The sequence below is a fragment of the Gymnoscopelus braueri genome (assembly GCF_963280865.1).
Source record: "Gymnoscopelus braueri genome assembly, chromosome: 9".
NCBI lineage: Eukaryota > Metazoa > Chordata > Actinopteri > Myctophiformes > Myctophidae > Gymnoscopelus > Gymnoscopelus braueri.
The window spans coordinates 49,722,710-49,743,430 of NC_137610.1; the positions used below are offsets into that span (position 1 = coordinate 49,722,710).

The following is a 20,721-nucleotide window of genomic DNA, read 5'->3' on the forward strand; positions in this document are numbered from 1 at the left end:
ATGTTCAAGGACTCTCCTTGACTCTGACAGTATACGAATGGAACCAAATGGACCCGTTACGGTTCCATTCGTATACTGTCAGAGTTACAGACTTGTAAGGGTCAATTTAGAACCCCCTCGAGGAACACTGAGTTTCCCTGGACCGCACTTTGAGAACCAGAAGAGCGTTCGCCATACATTTACCCCAACAGCTATAATCTCGTCAAATCTCGTCAAATCTCCTAAATCGGCGCCACATTTCTTGTGCATGCTGCCAGTAGGCCAAGAAAGTTAATCCATGAATATTTTCACATTTTCTGAACTTTTTTTTCTGAATATCTTTCACATTTCATGAATTCATAAATAATCTCAGATCCACCGTCACACCATCTCTCCATATTTGGGCAAGACTGGTGTCATCTTATCTCTATGATGTCAGAGATCCACAGGGATACAATAGTGCTAAATTGACTTTCGTTTGAGGATTATGGCTTTTATGCCTGTATTTGGTACAGTAGAGAGACAGGAAACACGGAGAGGAGTAGGGGAGTAACATGCAGCAAATGGTCTGGTCAGCCCTCTAAAACTTGACTTTCAAATACTTCTCTGCAGCTGACTAACTTTTCTGCAGTGGTGGAAGAAGCACTTAAATGTTTTACTTAAAGGAGCACTTCACCCCTGGAAGAAGTTCCAGGGGTGACCACAGGGGGGACCACAGGGGGACCACAGCGTATCACTGCCTATAACTTCAACTCCCAGAATGCTTTGGTGCCTTGTGGCAGGGGAGGTTCCATGTGGGTGTGATCTCCAACAATAACATACAAACAGCATGCCAGTGTCGCCATGTCTGCTTATTATAAGCGGCTTCTTTCTAAAATGTAGTTGATATTTGGGCTTGTTTCCAAATGTTTTGATTGCTGTTTAAACCAGTGGTTCTCAAACATGTTCATGTATTTTTCCACAGACCCCCATCTGAAATTATAATTTGTGTCAGGGAGCCCCTAACAAATATGTGTCAAAAATATTCCACATTTTGAAAAGCAAATAAAAATATTTTGCAAAAAAAAAAAAAAAATCCACATTTTGGACTTTTTCCCCCTCAAGATTTTTTTGTAAATAGCAGATCTACAAGCTCACAATGGGTTGCGAAGCGTTGTGAGCTTGTAGATCAGCAATTTTCAAATATATAATATCCCATGTCTAGGTAAAGTGCTCTTGGCATAGTTATTTTTCTTTTGGGCTTGTTTTCATAGACCTGGCTGCTTATTTCTCTCACAATATCTGGCAACACTGGCTGTCCTCGCAAACGTTCAGCTAGTTACATATATGTCCAAGGATTCGTTAGTGATGTCATATCACTGGGACATCCTCAGTATCTTCATGCAGTTTCACTTCCGTGTCGCATAGTATTGACATCACTGTCACATCCTTGGTATTATGATCCTAGCCTTTCGTGACGGTGTTTGTTTACCAGCGCTGCTACTCCACGCTGTATTTTTTTTTTCAAGCTTGCGCTTATGAAACACTACACAGGATTATTATTTCATGTCAACATTCAAGTACAACTATCAGAAGATAACTCAGGTAAAGTAATGCCTCACTCTGCAAGGGCCGCTGGCCGCAGCTAATGGGAGTGGCCGAGTGGCGAAAGAAGGTTGAACAAAGTGTTACGGACACCCCATTGGGGCTGTCTTTTGAGATGGTCTGACTGAGACACGCCGAGACATGTAGTGCGGAAAGGAATGAGACCAATCTCTCATGATGCAAATAACGTCACGAATATTGCGAACATTACTAGATATCTAAAAACACAGATTATTAAAAAAAAAAACCCAGGATCTTGTTTCTTCACTCCTAAACTTCATTAAAAGACCGAAAACTTCTTCCAGGGGTGAAGTGCTCCTTTAAGTAGTATCAATACTGCAATATAGAAATGCTCTGTTACAAGTAAAAGTCAGGAATTCAAAATGTACTTGAGTAAAAGTACAAAAGTATTGGCATCAAAATGTACTTAAAGTACCAAAAGTAAAAGTACTCATTATACAGACCGTCCCATTTCAAGTTTTCAATTGTATTGTAACAATCTTTTGAAAATAGCAGATCTATAAGCTCACAATGCGTCGCATCGCGACGCATTGTGAGCTTGTAGATCGACTATTTTCAAATGGCTGAAATGTATATAAGGCTGAAGTTAATGTATGTTTTGTAATAATAATCCAAATCTACAAAGTAACCAGTAACTAAAATGTCAAAATAATTATAGTGGAGTAAAAGTACAATACTTGCCTCTGAGATGTGGTAGAAGTAAAAGTATTGGAAATTGGAAATACTCAAGTGAAGTACAAATACCTCAAAATTTTACAATTGTACTGTACAAACAGTACTTAAGTAAATGTACTTACAGTAGTTACTTTCCACCACTGCTTTTCTGGCGATCATTGTGTGTACTGTAGCAACAACCTCTCCTACTCTGCCAAGAAGTTTAAAACAAACCCCTACAAATGATCTTTGAGTGTGATCCATGTTCTGCACCGACCTTTGACCCTCCGTGATGCCACAGAATCATGAGGTCACACAAACCTATTGTCCAGAGAGAACCCATGAGTAACGTGCGGTACTACACACCGATGATGACCTCCACCCAGCTGCACCGTGACCTCTGTACCTCTGTCCTTTCCCTTATTTCCTCTTCTCTCTCTCTAACTGCTCACACCGTGACGGCAAACTGACGACGTAACTGCAACGAGAACACAGGAAACACTCTATGAAAGGGTTGCAACCACTGGTGGAAAAAAGTACTCACATGTTTTACTTAAGTAAAAGTATCAATACTGCAATGTAGAAATACTCAAGTTTTCCCAGCAGGGGGGTACGTGATCCATGCCTCTGCTTTTGATATGTTTCATCCCTGCTTCTGGCCAGACTGATTTCAATGCCTGCATATGATATGTTTGATATTTATGTTGTGATAATATCACAGCTTAACAATTTAATTAACAATGGATGTTAGCCAGGTTTAATGTAGTTCACATACATTTTTAATTAGTGTGGTTGTTAAATTTATGTTATCATAGGAGAGAGCTCACAATTATATGTCATAGAAAGTTCAAAACGCATTGCACCACCACACGTTATGAGCTCATAGAGTGGCTATTTTCGCTATTTGTCAAGTATATAGGGTGGTTAAGTGGTTAAGAAAATGTCCCCCCCCTATGATTTTCTTTCTTTCCTTTTAATCAAACCTTGTGTAGAGGTGTAGGGCAGATAGGGGAGGAGAAGTTGCAACTTTGTAACGGAATATAAGGTTGTTGTCGCTGACGTTCAGGGTGAGAGGTTATGGGCCGTCCATCCCACCTACGTTGATTCCTTTTAAACTATGCTGTAAAAAAAAAAGGGGGGAAAAAAGGGGGGCAGTGTTTGCAACAGATGGAGTCTCAGGTGGTACCGCTTGGCCTGGGCTCCATTAGGGATCTATTAGTGACCTGGGCTGCTTTAATTGGCCCAGAAGCCAAATGTGAGTGTAGCAACCCGACACCACGTACATACGAGCTACCCAGCTGGAACCTATTGACCAGTTAATCCTCTTGTGCCTCTCTCTCTCTCTCTCTCTCCAAGTCTAAAATGCTACTTTATATTAGCATGAGAGTAATCGAATTGTTACATTTATTTATCTTGGCATTTAGACAACACCACACATAGTTGTCACAGAATATTATTCTGCAACACTGCTATAGGCTACTACACCTGCTATTACTACACTCTTTTTTTGGCTGAAATGTGTTTTGATATCAGTGGTGTAAAGTGACTAAGTACATGTGCTCAAGTACTATACTTAAGTACAATTTTGAGTATTTCCAATTGTCTATACTTTTACTTCTACTCCACTATTCTACACTACTCCAAATAATTGTAGTGGAGTAAAAGTACAATATTTGCATCTGAGATATTATCTCAGAGGCAAATATTGTACTTTTACTCCACTACAACTATTTGAAAACTTTAGTTACTAGTTACTTTGCAGATATGAATTATTATTTTATAAGACATACATTAACCACTTTAGCCCCATTTTATACCTAGGCTATTTGAAAATAGCAGATCTACAAGCTCGATGCAACGCGTTGTGAGCTTGTAGATCTGCTATTTTCAAAAAAAATTGTACTTTTACTTTTGGTACTTTAAGTACATTTTGATACCAATACTTGTACTTTTACTCAAGTAAATTTTGAATTCCTGACTTTTACTTATAACGGAGTACTTCTACATTGCAGTATTGACACTTTTACTTAAGAGTACTTTTCCCACCACTGTTTGATATATTGAATTTGTGAATGACTATATTAAATTTGTGAATTTGTGAATATGCTCGTTCAATTCATGAATTAACAATGTCTGAAAAGTTGAATTTGTCAAAACCAGTGAAAGAGCCACGTAGCAGTCAAAACGTCCCTCCAAAGTTCAGACGGCTCTATCAGTAGAGATGTTTTTAATGCTGTTAGATAATGCAAACAATCACGCGGTGTGACTACATATTATGTGTGTTACGTACAGTATATGCTTATGGTAGACATAAACAACATAAGGGAGGATGCTGCAGTCAGTGTCTGCAGATGTTCTCCTGGGATGTCACATGGCTCATCCCGCGGTGAGCATCGTTTTCCCAAAGCCAGATGTTCCATTGGCCCACCACTGTCTCTCAGCATCTTCAGGAATTAACGGCGCCCATTGTTTAGAAAGATCTTCTTGGGAGGGAGAGCAGCCAAAGAAGAGGCCGGTGTGTTATTGGACGATGACTCAGGAGAATATCCGTGTCATCCTTTGAAAGATGGTTCTTGTTCAAAAACAAGTTTCTCATCTTTTTTTTTGTTGGGGCGAGGGTTGGTGGTTTTAACCCATTCAATCCGGGCACACATACTGTGTCATTTTAGATTTCTTTGGCTATTCAAAAACAGCAGATCCACAAGCTCATAGCGCGCTATGAGCTTGTAGATCTGCTATTTTTTAGGGAAAAAGTCGTGAAAATGTGTCCAAATCTTTGAATATATACAGTATACTGTTAACTCTAATCTTTGCTTCTGGCGGTCCTTGGAACAAAATATTTTGAGATGGGGGTCCTTGGCTAAATACATATCATTTTGGGTGGTCCTTGACATGAAAAAGTCTGAGAACCACCGATATATATAGCAACATACGTTTTTACTGTAAACGTATGTTCCAAATCAGTTTTTAAACTGATTTGGAAGATATTTGTAGAATCCTCAGAAGCAAAGATTTGAGTTATAAATGTTCGCTTTAAAAAAATATTGAAAGATTAAAGATTACAAAAAAAAAAAAATGCTGATCTACAAGCTCGTAGCCGCGCTACAAGCTTGTATATCTTGTATATCTGCTTGTATATCTGCTATCTAAAACAACAGTTAAAGTGGTTACACAGACGCGTTCCCGGTTCTAATGGGTTAAACAATGTCTTGTCTCTCCTCCCGGTTTCCCCCTTTGTAGGGTCACGGCCCAGAGGAGCATCGAGGATGCAGAGGAGGTGGAGAGGGAGCGCAGACGGAGGGCCCGAGAGTCCTTCCGCCGGACCAGCTCAGGAGGCCACGGAGGAGAGTGTTCGCTGGACAACGGCACCCCGGCCGAGGAAGAAGACCACGACAGCACGTAGGTTAAATCCCATCGTTTACAGCAGTGGAAAAAAAGACCATTATTGCATCAAAAGTAATCAACAAACTACACTATAAAAACAAATTGTCAAATAATATAAGAAATAGGCAAACATTTTGAAAATAGCTGATCTACAAGCTCACAACGCCTCGCTTTTGTGAGCTTGTAGATCTGCTATTTTCACAATATCTATCTGTGGAACCGAAAATGTATCGCCTCCACTCCTACAATTCCAAGTGCTTATCAGGGTGGGAGGGGGGGGGTCCCCAGTTCAAATCTGATTATTTTGGGGGGTCGTCGTGGCCTGAAAAGGTTGAGAACCACTGCGTTACAGCTCGACATAATGGGATCGAAGGGATTGAACTCGGTCGGGACCGATTATTCATACTGTCTCGTGTCCATCATTGGTTGAGCCCCCCCCAATAACTTTATTACAGGATGTTTTGTCTTGTGATAATGCTGTTTCTTGTCACGGTTCCCAAGCTGTGGATGTCAAATCAAGCACTGAGCCTGTGCGCTGCGGTCGTGCACTATGCTGTGATATATTCTCCCTGATCATTCGCTTAATGATTTGTTAATCCCTTAGCTCATGGACGCACAGTTACATAAAATAGAAGTAAATGTTTCCATTGGGAACTAACCCCCTTATACCACCCCCCCTCCCCACACACACGTGCACGCACGCACGCACACGCACACGCACACACACACACACACACACACACACACACACACACACACACACACACACACACACACACACACACACACACACGCACACACACACCATCCCCCCTATCCTATCTCCATCTGACGTGAAGAAGAAGAAGGCCGCTCCGCACAGCTGCCTTCTCATTACACAATCTCTGAAGAATGTTTACTACAAAGTGTCTTGGGAAAACCACCGCTATGTCATCTCCCCCCGGGTTCGGCTGCCACTTTTAATCTCAGATGCCTAATTATGGACTGCCTCTCTCTTTCTCTCTCCAACACCTTCTCCTTGGTGTTGTATAGGGGGGCGTACGATAAGTAGCACATCATATAGCAGAGACCCTGTGTTTCCCAATCTGTATAGTATACGCTTGACGTGACGCAGTCATCACTATACTGTAGTCTGTAATTGTGGTATGAACATGAAAGAGAGGCTTGGGGAAGAAATCCACCAAAAACCTCTTTGGAACGTTCACACTGTTTCCCCCCGGGGAGTGAATGCTACAGTCGATTAGGAGTTTTGGGGGATGCAAAAAGTCAACCGGTTGTCATCGCCCAGATCGGTGGCATGTTTGCTGACATCCACGCTCTGTCGACAACGTCTCAACGGGTCAAAATCAAACCCCGGCCGCAAAACAGCTTCTCTGTGTTGTTTAGAACCGCAATAGACTCAAAGCATTCCACTCTACCAGGTGCAGTGATAGAGGCAGTACAAAAAATGTTTACTTAAGTAAAAGTATCAATATCATAATGTAAAGATACTATAAAAAAAAAAAAAAAGGTAAAAGTTCGTTATTCAAAATTGACTTGAGTAAAAGTACAAAAGTATCGGTATCTTAAGTGTACTTAAAGTACTAAAAGTAAAAGTACTCATTGTGCAGAAGGTCTCATTTCAGGTTTTCTAAATGTATAAAAGTATTTTTAAAATAGCAGATCTACAAGCTCACAACGGGTCGCACCGTTGTATGGCATACATGAGGTTGAAGTGGTTACTTTATGTTTTGTAATAATAATCAAAAGTAACTAGTAACTAAAGTTTTCAAATCATTGTAGTGGAGTAAGAAGTACAATATTTTCCTCTGATATGTAGTGGTAAGTAGAAGTAAAGGTAGAAGTATTGAAAATAAGAAATACTCCACTAAATAAAAAAACTCAAAAAACTCAAAATTGAACTAAAGTGCAGTACTTGAGTACATGTACTTAGTTACTTTACACCACTGCACTGCGACCAGGTGTGATTTTGTTCCTGCCAGAAAGCAGCAGCAGCCGCAGTGTGTAAACATCATGTTTCATGACATAACATCTCAAACACGAAACACTTGCCGGAATCACTGTTCATTATCGCTAATTAGCCATTGAGAGATTAGAACGCCTGCAGCCCCTGCAGCCATCTGGAGGAAGACGTACAGTTTATTCTAGACGACTAGCCCAATCTGCTTAATCATCTTTGGAATGCCTGGCTTGAATTCCTTCCAGGCAGCTCCTGGGAAGAACTTTTATTATTATGACTTCACTTTTTAATGAATGGGGGGCAAATGTGAGGTGCACTGCTAATGATTAAAAAAAGAACGTTGCATTATCCCGGTTTGATGGAGCTGCATGTAGCATATAGCCCTGATGGTATCCTATCCCAGCCTGTAGGTGCAGATGTTTAGGCTCTAAAGTCTCATTATTTACACCTTGTCATATGACGGCGTTGTTAGTCTAAAAGAACATATGGTCAACGTTGAAAATCAGTTTTTTATGGCCAAACATAAATGAGTCCTAAGCACTTAAGCCCTGTTTTATACTTCAGCCTGGGTTGCCAGAGAAAACCTTGGCACGATGTGTCTGTAAATCCAGTGGTGGACAAAGTACTAAAGCAGGGGTCTTCAACGTTTTTCCAGTCCAAGGACCCCCTAGCTGAGAGAGAGATGAAGCAGGGACCCACACTACATAGGCTATTGGTATACAATTGTGTAAGTCTAAGTACAGAGCCAACGGTCAGCATTAACATGAATTAATAGAGAAGCTAATGTGTAAGAAATAAACAAAAGACATTAATTTAAACAACATTGATGATGTCAAACAAGTCTATGAAGCTATCTATGGAATCTATGAAAAAGTTTAATCTGCAACACAATTTTATACAATATGTAGTGGGGGGTCCCTGCTTCATCTCTCTCTCAGCTATAAGGGGTCCTTAACCTGAAAATGTTGAAGACCCCTGGTTTCAACGCTGTCTCAAAAAAGTCATATTTTGACTTTTTGGGGCAATTTGACTAAACGTCAACGTGTCACATGGCGGGACAAGAAAGTCACAATATGACTTTTGGGGAATAGATGATTCACAATTCTGTGCCTATCGTGACATAACACGGATGGCGCTGAGTCCGCTCAAAGCGGACTTCACAACGCTCGGCACGGCGACTCGCTCGCTTTAGCTCGCTCGGCGGTGCCTCCCGTGGCTCAAGTCGGCTTGAGACGGAGCGCCTCCGACTTTTTAAGCGTTTTTTTTGGTCGGATCGTCAAAAACGCTGAGAACTGAGCTGTAAATGCAGTCCCGAAAAGTCAACATGTGCCTTCTTTGCCCCCCCCTTCACGTCACATGTTGATGTTTGGTCACAAAGTCACAATATGCCTTTTGGGGAGTGAGACAGAGTTGCTGGTGTACACTGTGAGGATAAAGAAGAGGGCAGTCAGGTCAGGGATGTGAGCACTGTAGCCTACTGGAGAACTGGTGAAGGAGGGGTGACGACCTAAATGCTTTAACTATGATCGATGGTCCTTCCACATGGTTCTCTGTGTGGAACGTAGCAGGGTCAATATTGACTGACCCGAATTAAAAACAGCTCTCTCTCTCACTGGCACTTTCAGACATTTACCATGCAATACTGTGTAAAAGTTTCCTACTTTATGTCAACGGAGAAAAAAAACATTATTGGGTGATGATATACAAGCTCAACGCGTCGCATAGCTCTTATATGGGCTATTTCCGGTGTGTGATACCATCGTATAAGTATATATACCGGTCTTACGGCTCCAGAGAGTTTTGCTATCGCTGTGTAATGCTATATACAGTAGGTTTCTGGAAACCTGTGTATTATTATGCTGTACTTTGCCCTGTTTAAAATATCACTTGTAATGATTGTGTTGACTTGGTGCCAGCTGATTGCAGACGGCGCAAAAGCAAACACATTTTAAACCCAGCAGTGTGTATGTGTAAAACATTCCTGGCCAAACTCCAAATAATGATGTTATGTTTTTCCAGCCACTTCCACTTTCTATTTTGTCTGCTAGCTGTGACCACATCCATATATATATATATACCAGCAGTAACTCATTTGTCAGCCGTGCCCTGCATGCTGCTAATAGCATTCTGATTGCACACTGTAATCAAGAGAGAGACCGATTGCCTTTGCTGTTTACTCGGCGGAAGCTTTTTCCCTACTTTTCCCCACTCGTGACATGTTTGGATTCCACTAAAATGTCCCCCCTGTGTGTGTGTGTCACGGCCGCTGGCTTAACCCATTTAGACCGGGAAAGTATCTGTGGTATTTTTTAGATTTCTTTGGGCTATTCAAAAATAGCAGATCTACAAGTTCATAGCGCGGCACCGAGTGCCGCACTATGAACTTGTAGATCTGCTATTTTTGAAAAATGATTTTTGTAAGCGGACATTTGTAACTCAAATCTTTGCTTCTGGGGTGGGGTCCCTGGAACAACATATTTTTAGATGGGGGGGGGGGAGGGGTCCGCATCTGTGTCTCAAGGTCCCCCAAAATGTTATGTTTTTGGCCGCCGGCCCCCATCTCAAAAGGTTTTGTTCCAGGGACCCCCCAGAAGCAAAGATTTGAGTTAAAAATGTTCGCTTAAAAATATATTGACATATTAGCAAAAAATTCAATATATTCAAAGTTCAAGATTTTTCAAAAATAGCAGATCTACAAGCTCATTGCGCAGCACTCGGTGCCGCGCGATGAGCTTGTATATCTGCTATTTTTTAATAGCCAAAGTATAAAATCATTGATAAAGTGGTTACACGGTCTTAATGTCTTAAAACAGGACATGCAGGATAAGACCTGCCTCGTCCTGGGTTCACTAGACCAGTGGGCACCTCTCTGCTGTTAGTCTCTAAGCCCTGGGCTTACCGTGCTCAGGGCACTAAGGGCCGCGTTAATGCAAAGATCACTTAATACCAGTTTGACAGAAACAGGACGTTCTCCCAGGTGCTGGTGGATCTTTTGTCCAGCTGTGAGGTCCCCATAGACGGGACGGGGCCTGTTGTTTGTCCAAACTGCACGTCTGTCTGTCTGTCTGTCGTCCAGGGAAGCCAGTAAGATTATGGCTAAAAAGGGATTTAGTAAACACTCTCCCCCCTGCTCACATACACTCAAATGCACGCACACATGCAGGTGTCCATTCTGACACACGCCCAGCTGCAGTGCACCCCCCCCCCCCCACACACACATAGAGGCCACATAGATGCACTTGTGTGCACGCACGTACGCACGCACGCGTGCACACACACACACACTCACACACTCACACACACACAGAGGCCACATAAACGCACGCGCACGCGCACGCGCACGCACACACACACACACACACACACACACACACACACACACACACACACACACACACACACAGGCCACATAGATACACTTGTGTGTGCGAGCGCGCACACACACACACACACACACACACACACACACACACACACACACACACACACACACAGAGGCCACATAGATACACTTGTGTGTGCGCACACACACACAGGCCACATAAACGCGTGCACGCACGCACGCGCACGCACGCGTGCGCACACACACACACACACACACACACACACACACACACACACACACACACACACACACACACACACACACACACACACACACACACACACACACACACACACACACCTGCACAGACCAAACCTCCGCCACAGCCACCCACACTGTGTGCTACGTGCAGCAGATGTCAGCTCTGCATTCCAATTTTCACACCTTCTCCTCCGCTCCATGTGTGAGGTTCACTAGCCTCTGCTCCGCTCTGCCCAGCAGCTACAGAGGAAATGCTTTAACAACAACAACAACACACACACCAGCTGTTTCCTCATAGTGTGTTTGTAGTGTAGGTGCCCCTGGGTGCTGACCAGTGGTGTAAAGTAACTAAGTACATTTACTCAAGTACTGTACTTAAGTATAGTTTTGAGGTATTTGCACTTTACTTGAGTATTTCCAATTTCCAATACTTTTACTTCTACTCCACTGCATCTCAGAGGCAAATTTTGTACTTTTACTCCACTACAATTATTTGAAAACTTTAGTTACTAGTTACTAGTTACTTTATAGATTTTGATTATTATTACAAAACGTACATTAACCACTTCAGCCCTATATACATTTCGGCCATTTGAAAATAGACGATCTACAAGCTCACAATGCGTCACGATGCGACGCATTGTGAGCTTGTAGATCTGCTATTTTCAAATTTTTTAAACTTGAAATGGGACATTCTGCATAGTGAGTACTTCTACTTTTACATTTTGCTTCTACTTTTACAGTACATTTTGATACCAATACTTTTGTACTTACTCAGTAAATTTTGAACACCACCAGACTTTTACTTGTAACGGAGTACTTCTACATTGCTGTATTGATACTTTTACTTAAGTAAAACATTTGAGTACTTTTTCCACCACTGCCCTGGGTGCTGACAGACAGATGAGCACAGGTCCAGTATTATTCTAGCAGCGCTCATCCTGTTATCCTCCTCCACTCCCACCACAGAGCCGCCAATTGGAGATTAAAAATAGACTCAACTATTTATCACAGCCTTGCGATACAATAACGCGTGGTGCTTACTTGGGATGCACTCTCGGCCCCTGTTATCAGATAATGGATTTCCCGGTGAAAATACCATCTTCAATCCTAATAAATCACAACGTAAACAAAGGCAGCGGAGGTCCAACCAGTGACTCAGCAGCACCGGTATCTGTACATAATCTCATAACTATACTTATTCACTCATAAGCTGTGTAAGCATATAGATAACTATACACTTGATCGCTCTTAAGCATGTGTAATCATGTGTTTCTGAAGCCATGTGCTCTGAATACAGGATGTCACTGTAGAAGGACAGTATAACTGTCCTCTGCTTGTTAGAACGGCATGTTTTCTAACTACCGTATTCCTGTTCATATCCTGTCTTCCATATCAGTCATGATGACTCACATATCTTCCAGTCACTTAATCTGGCTTGTGCAAGTGTATACATATACATGTATATCGCTGCTGTCGGGCAGAAACCTCTTATCTCCATATTCTAACTTTTTGTGTTTTATTCGTAACTCCCTACTTGATCATCGTCACAAAAAAGCATCAAAAGTAGCAGATATGGGCCCGGACACCTGACATAGGCTGCATGCTGGTTCGAGTCCCGTTCCCGACGACAGAAAAGGCCAAAAAAATATTGTAAAAAAAAAGAAAGTTGCAGATATTCAAGCTCGAAACGTGGCTCGAAACGTGGCTCGAAACGTGGCTCGAAACGTTTTGAGCTTGTATAGATCTGCTAGTTTTGCTGTTTTCGATTTTTTGACATTTTTTTTGTTTCCACCCGGCGGAGACAATATGCCATGCGTGTGTTTAATAAACTTCAGAAACATGCCGTGTGACACTAGCTGCCTTATGATGTCATCTTGTTACTCAGTGCTCTGCTGCTTGTTTACGGATCACTGATTCAAATGAATGAAGTCACCGCGTTTTAACAGAGAAGATCTCTGAGGATCACAACAAGAGGATTTGTACATCACAGCGCAAAACCGTGGTGTTGTTAAACTAGTGTGTGTGGGCTGACTGTCTGTTGCTGTGCTCACGAAGAATAGAGACTATAGAGGCTTACTGTAATGTTTATCACACAGGAACATCCCTGCCAAAAACCAAACTCCCTCAGTGGGTTTTCGAGGGCTTTGTTTTTTCCAAGCCTAGGGTTCAAGAGGATCACACAAGTAATCCCGTCACTGATGACTTGTATTATATACATGTGATCAAAGCTTTCCGCACGGATTGCACAATTATTGAATACTTTTTTTTTGTTAAGGTCATCAGAAGTGTCTTTGTGCACCTGCAATAGAGCTCTTCTGGCACGGGATGTTTGTATAGTTCCGTCTTCCAACATGGCTGCCCGTAGCAACCGTTGTTTTGTATACGGCAAAGGAAGGAACAGTTGCTATGTGTTTATCAAAAAACAATAATTTCGTGCCTTGTCACCATAAGCACCCCAAGGTACTGTATACAGTAACATGGCTGAAAGACTGGACCTGTCAGCCTCACCTCAATTGGAAGTAAATGCTTTGAGAGGTTGGTGAGAGACATATTTTTGTCCATTGGCTGATTCCCATACTAGACCCATGGTCATTTGCATATCGTCAAACCAGATCTGATGATTACAATTTACAATTTAGGCATTTTAGCAGACGCTGTCAATCCAGAGCGATTTACAGTAAGCAAGGTTAACACGAGGTAATACATCAAATGCATAGAAATAGTCATCTAGGATCATAGGTAAACCAAAGAGCCTGTCATCAGTCTAAACGGTATATCAGAAAATAAATAATGCAATAATGCAATTGCTATGGCTCTTCACACCGCCTTCTCAACCTGAGGAGGAGTAGCTGTTGTGTGTGAATGCTGCCTGTGGCCTAACGGTATAGCACAGCTCACCATTCAACACAATAGTTCCTGCCAAGATCCGACACAAAGCTCAGGGATCTGCTGGGCTTGCATCCGACCATGTGCAGCTGGACACCGTACTTCCTGTCAGGCCGTCGCCAGGTGCTGGGAATGGGCAGCACACACACACACACACACATTAACCTTACACAGGAGCCCCTCAGGGCTTCGTGTTGAGCCCTCTCCTCTACTCCCTGTACACACACACACACACACACACACACACACACACACACACACACACACACACACACACACACACACACACACACACACACACACACGCACACTTTAACACAGGAGCCCCTCAGGGCTTCGTGTTGAGCCCTCTCCTCTACTCCCTGTACACACACACACACACACACACACACACACACACACACACACACACAACTGTGGCCAGCCACCCACAGCTCCAACGTTGTCATCACATGTTTTGATGACATGACGACGAGTCAGCCCACAGGCATGAGGTTAGATCACTGACACAGTGGAGTCATGAGAACAGCGTCGAGAAGGAGCTTATCATGGGCTACAGGAAGCAGCGGAGGGAGCGTGACCTGCGTGGGTGAACAATTGGAACCAAAATGGAACCCCATTGTTTTATATTTATTTGTACTCTATGATAAAACCCCAAAAGAGACAAAAGTCACCCAACTCAAAATCAATCTCAAAGTGAAGAGGAAAAGGCTTTGGTAATAAATTAACTGTAGCAGCCACTATGCATATATGTCAGCTCCACATCCTTCGTCAGCAACTATCTATAAAAGTACGAAACCTCTGCATACGTGCGTGGGTGTGTGCGTGTGAGAGTGTGTGTATCTCGAGAACCGCACGACCGAACAACTTCAAACTCGCCATTCGTGTCACCGAGCCGAGGACCTGGGGGAATGCGGTGCCCGGCGAAGTCGGTCAGATAGGCAGTTGTCCAGAACTGCCAATCCGACCGATATGCCCATACTGTATATGGTTGCACTGATGAAATCAGCGATCGCCGAGCATAAAAGGGACAAGGACAGAGAGATACGGAGACCTCCATATATGGGCATAAAAGGACACAGGCAGACAGACCGATTGCATCGTTCGTTCCCAACTTGCATCGTTGTGAAATTGCATCGCTCATTCCCAACTTGCATCGTTCCCAACTTGCTTCATCGTTCCCAACTTGCATCCTTCCCAACTTGCATCCTTCCCAACTTGCATCGTTCCCAGCTTGTATCGTTCCCAACTTGCATTGTTCCCAACTTGTATCGTTCCCAACTTGCATCGTTCCCAACTTGCATCGTTCCCAACTTGCATCCTTCCCAACTTGTATCGTTCCCAACTTGCATCCTTCCCAACTTGCATCCTTCCCAACTTGCATCGTTCCCAACTTGCATCCTTCCCAACTTGCATCGTTCCCAACTTGTATCGTTCCCAACTTGTATCGTTCCCAACTTGCATCCTTCCCAACTTGCATCCTTCCCAACTTGCATCCTTCCCAACTTGCATCGTTCCCAACTTGCATCGTTCCCAACTTGCATCGTTCCCAACTTGCATCGTTCCCAACTTGCATCGTTCCCAACTTGTATCGTTCCCAACTTGCATCCTTCCCAACTTGCATCCTTCCCAACTTGCATCCTTCCCAACTTGCATCGTTCCCAACTTGCATCGTTCCCAACTTGCATCGTTCCCAACTTGCATCGTTCCCAACTTGCATCGTTCCCAACTTGCATCCTTCCCAACTTGCATCGTTCCCAACTTGCATCGTTCCCAACTTGCATCGTTCCCAACTTGCATCGTTCCCAACTTGCATCCTTCCCAACTTGCATCGTTCCCAACTTGTATCGTTCCCAACTTGCATCGTTCCCAACTTGCATCCTTCCCAACTTGCATCCTTCCCAACTTGCATCCTTCCCAACTTGCATCCTTCCCAACTTGCATCGTTCCCAACTTGCATCGTTCCCAACTTGCATCCTTCCCAACTTGCATCGTTCCCAACTTGCATCGTTCCCAACTTGCATCGTTCCCAACTTGCATCGTTCCCAACTTGCATCGTTCCCAACTTGCATCGTTCCCAAATTGCATCGTTCCCAACTTGCATCGTTCCCAACTTGCATCGTTCCCAACTTGTATTGTTCCCAACTTGCATCCTTCCCAACTTGCATCCTTCCCAACTTGCATTGTTCCCAACTTGCATTGGTTCCCCAGTAGGCCAGTGCCGGCCCAGAATGTCCAATGATAATGTAACATCTCCTTGTGTTCCCTCTACAGGTACGACGGCAGCCTGAAGCCCAGCAGCTCCCCGTCTCTGGAGGAGGACGAGGGCTTCAGCGACTGGACCCAGCGCAGGGAGAAACGCCGGCAGCAGCGCATGCAGGAGCTCAGCCAGGAGCCAGAGGAGGAGAAACGCAGGCAGCAGCGCATGCAGGAGCTCAGCCAGGAGCCAGAGGAGGAGAAACGCAGGCAGCAGCGCATGCAGGAGCTCAGCCAGGAGCCAGAGGAGGAGAAACGCAGGCAGCAGCGCATGCAGGAGCTCAGCCAGGAGCCAGGGGAGGACGAGGAGAAGGCGCTGCCCAACGGAGAGCAAACAACAAGCTCCACGAGAGGAGGAGGAGGTCTCCAGGACCTTAAGACCCCGACGGCCACGCTGACCACGTCCTCGTCCAAGCGTTTACACAGACAGCACAGAGAGCAGGAGGAAGAGGAGAAGACGAGGACGTCGAGCTCCAGGAGGAAGGAGCTCCAGGAGGAGGAGGAGGCGGCGTTCAGAGCGGATCAGGCCAGGAGGGAGAAGAAGGAGAGAGAGGCAGGAGAGCAGAGAACGAGGGAGGAACAGAGAAGCGCGGCCAAAAAGATGGAGGAGCTTCAGAAGTCACAAGCAGAGGTAATGGTCTCTCTGAACAAAAGCATGTCTGTGAGACCCAGAGTGTTTCTTTCAACCTGGTGTCTCTATTTACGGTATAGGTCATGTCATTATTGTCAATTTTTTTGTTCTTAAAGAAAAATAAAGCCTATATCTACAACTTCTCAACGCACCACATCGTGATGCATTTTGAGCTTGTAGATCTGCTATTTTTTAGTGGTTAACTATGAGAATGCACAAACATTTGTACATACAGTACTTAGACTTTAATGAACACTGAGTACTGTGTAGACTGTGTACTTCAATTCCAAACATCCTACAATTGTAGACCTTCGAAAGTACTAGTGTTTTTTTTGCCGTACTCATTTTGATTAACTTTGTCAGATGCCAGTTTCCAAAACACGTTTTGACGCTTTGTGTGGTCCCGTTAATTAAGCACTAACTTGTCAGTATATTTTAAAAGGTTTTATGATTATGAGATGATGAGGAGAGGCTGTGTTGACTTTAATTTGACAGTTATTATGAAGAGGTATAGGTTTCATTTAACATTCTGTATCTCTGCTGTCGGGCAGAAACCAATTATCTCCAAAATATAAACTTTTCACTTTTTTAAACAACACAATACTACCCCATCAAAGTTGGTATAGTGACTTTATACATCGTCAGATACTTGAATGTGTCCTTATATTATCATCACTTTACCCAAATACAGCTTAAGTGGCTTTAGGAGGTTTTTGACCATTAATGTGGAGATAGTTGATTAGAATGACAAAGTCAGATGGGAAAAAAAGTTGGAGTTAGGGGGTTTGACTGACAGTTTGAGGATCCAATGGAGTTAGGAGGTTTAGTCAGAAGTGCTATTTAATACTTTAAATCAGTTAAATATTTGTTAAACCCCCACAAAACTTAAAGGGTTTTCAATAGCACTGATTTATAAAAAAAAAAATGTAAGCTATGAAACACAGGTTTTAAGTTTCATATACAGTACAATGCATTATGGTTTGTCAGACAGGTTTTATGGGGGTAATTAACATACTGCCCTAAAGGGCCCCTGCGTTCTAATGACATACACACACACACACACACACACACACACACACACACACACACACACACACACACACACACACACACACACACACAGGACAACAGGTTTCTGTGGTATCTGATGATTCAGTCACTTTACGATGACAGTGACGCGACTCATGAATGATCCAGTGATCCAGTCAGTGTGAGTTGTTTCACTGGCCTTATTGCCTTGTTGAAACTGGTGATGCACACCGAAAACACACACTGAATACATGTACACTCACATGCACTAACATGGACTCCGACACACATAGAGTTACTCTGGGAGGAGCTCAAAACTTTTAGGGTATACTATGTGGTATGAAAGTCTCTTTAATTGAATTTCTGACATAGTAATTCCCTGGTACAAGACTATATAGTTGTACTGCACAGAAGATTTCTCAGTAAATATTTCATTGAAGAATCAGTATTGTGTTTTACCTTTTCCAAATTAACTAATCCACTGAATCCACTTTTTGGTAAGACAAAATGATTTTACAGAAGGCATTATTTTTCCTCTAAAGGCACAATTTATTGTGTTTTTTTGACACTCTGAGGGCACGGTCACACCAAAATATGGTCGCCCGCTGATAAACTCAGGTTGTGTGCGGCCGACAGATTTTTGCAGCCAGTATGGCATGTACCAGCAGGCTTATAGAGCGCATAAACGCAAGGTGTGTGCGACGCGCATCTTTCCGCTGTAGAGGGAAAATAATGCCTTCTGTGAAATCATGTTGTCTTACCAAAAAAGTGATTTCAGTGGATTAGTTAATTGGAATCACGCTATTTCACATTTTCTTATGGTTTATTTTTCATACCCACAGTGTGTAAAAGGCCTTCAGAGTAAAATTAACACCCAGGATTTTACTGTGAAAAAAGTAAAATTACCGGTATTGAATGTGAAATAGATTAGTGCTTTTGAAGCTAATCTAACATTTCCACAACTGTCATCACTATGCAGGTTGAAAAGAGGAAAGAGGTGAAAGTCTCGTACACATCCAAGGTCTTCCTTCACCAGGAAGCAAAGCCCAGCAGCATCGCCGGCCACAGAGACACAGCCAGGGAGGACGTGACATCATCCTGCAATAACAATAAATCCAAAAGACCTTCCGGGTAGGTGGTATCCGTGACCGTGACGGCTAATGAGGTCAACTCCACTACAGTGCGATATCATGACTATAGTCTTGTGTAGCAGCCAGGCAATAGGGCGACATACTAAAGCCGATTGTGCTAAAACCACGGCCCGCTTCTGTGACCAACGCAGAAGTGCCTCTCACCTAGAACAATTGCGGGCTATTTTTGGGGGCCGATAAAATATAGTTTTGGACCACCGAGCGAGCTAAAGCGAGCGAGTTGCCGTGCCAAACGTTGCGAAGTTCGCGGTCCAAAACTATATTGTTATGTACCGATAGGCACAGAATCATAAATCATGTTTTGGCGAGAGCTGCCACTCAAAGTGGCTACTGGCCAATCACAGCGCGTCCTTGCACAAGCGGTATAGGTTTTGGGATCACGCGGCAATATAGAATCTATGCACAGTAGCCATATTGGAAAGAAATTGGGCCTCTTCCTTACTTCCTTCACATGTGTTGCCAATTATACTAATTAAGGCTCTGTTCCATTTAGTGTAGCACAGTGGTTCTCAAACTTTTTAATTTCAAGGACCCCCATAACTAAATGGTGGGGGGGGCTTCCAGGGGGTCCCCAGCAAAAGTAGTTAATATAGCATCACAATCATGTGTGATGTATCACAAATGTTTAAAAAATTGATTCAAAATTAGATTTGTTTTAAACATAAATCTTATCTTCTGGAGGTCCCTGGCACAAAACCTTTTCGGATGGAGGTCCTGCGGCTAAAAACACCTAAATTTGGGGGTCCTTGACATGAAAACAGTTTGAGAAACACTGGTCTATAGCATGTTTTGATTCCTGAGAAGTCATCTGTATGTTCTCGGTTGTTGTCTTAGTAACAGAGTGGTGGTTGTTGTCTTAGTAACGGAGTGGTGGTTGTTGTCATAGTAACAGAGCGGTGGTTGTCGTCATAGTAACAGAGTGGCGGTTCAGGCGGCGGTGCCGGACCATCCGGAGGTGGTGGTCCCGGAGACGGAGCAGCGTCTGGAGAAGATCCGCCGGAGCCACCAGGAGAAGGAGAGCCAGGAGCTGGAGCAGCTCAGACACAGGCAGGTGGAGGCGGAGCAGGAGCTGGAGGAGCTGAAGAAGAGGAGAGGGGAGAGACGCAGGGTCCGGGAGGACGAGGAGCGCCGGAGAGAGGAGGATGACCAGCACCGCTTGGCCAAAGAGGAGGTGACAGATGATGACTCACTGGTTCACTAGCATGACGCTCGTCTGTCACAAGCGTCATGGAACCACTTGTTCCTGGTTTGCGTTTTTTTTACATTTTACCCGTGCGCCTCAACTTGTTACATCCGTGGCTTGGGGGTCAGCACTTTATATTTGAAATCTGAACGTTTATGTAGATGTAGAAGTTGTAAATGTAAAAAAATCGCAAACCAGGAACAAGTGGTTCCATTTCTCTGGGCTAGCCCACACCCCAGGTCGGACTGGGCTTAACATTGCGGAAAGAATCTTGGGATGGTCATTCAGGTCAAATTCCAGGCCACGTCCATATACAATAATATTAATAATACATACAATTCATATAGCGCTTTTCTAAGTACCCAAAGTCGCTTTACAGAAAGTAAAAACAACTTACAGTAATTAGGAAAAACA

The 20,721-nt window shown here is 43.5% G+C and overlaps 1 protein-coding gene across 2 annotated transcripts in view; it reads left to right on the forward strand.

Annotated features, from left to right (window-relative positions):
* Positions 1–20,721, forward strand: part of lsp1a (lymphocyte specific protein 1 a) — a 63,047-nt gene that overhangs the window by 17,201 nt on the left and 25,125 nt on the right. For both annotated transcript variants that reach the window (XM_080438420.1, XM_080438421.1), the window contains exons 2-5: positions 5,479–5,637; positions 16,332–16,944; positions 18,953–19,104; positions 20,037–20,295. In XM_080438420.1, the coding sequence (XP_080294546.1) occupies positions 5,479–5,637; positions 16,332–16,944; positions 18,953–19,104; positions 20,037–20,295 (1,183 nt within the window). The remainder of the gene's footprint in view (positions 1–5,478; positions 5,638–16,331; positions 16,945–18,952; positions 19,105–20,036; positions 20,296–20,721) is intronic.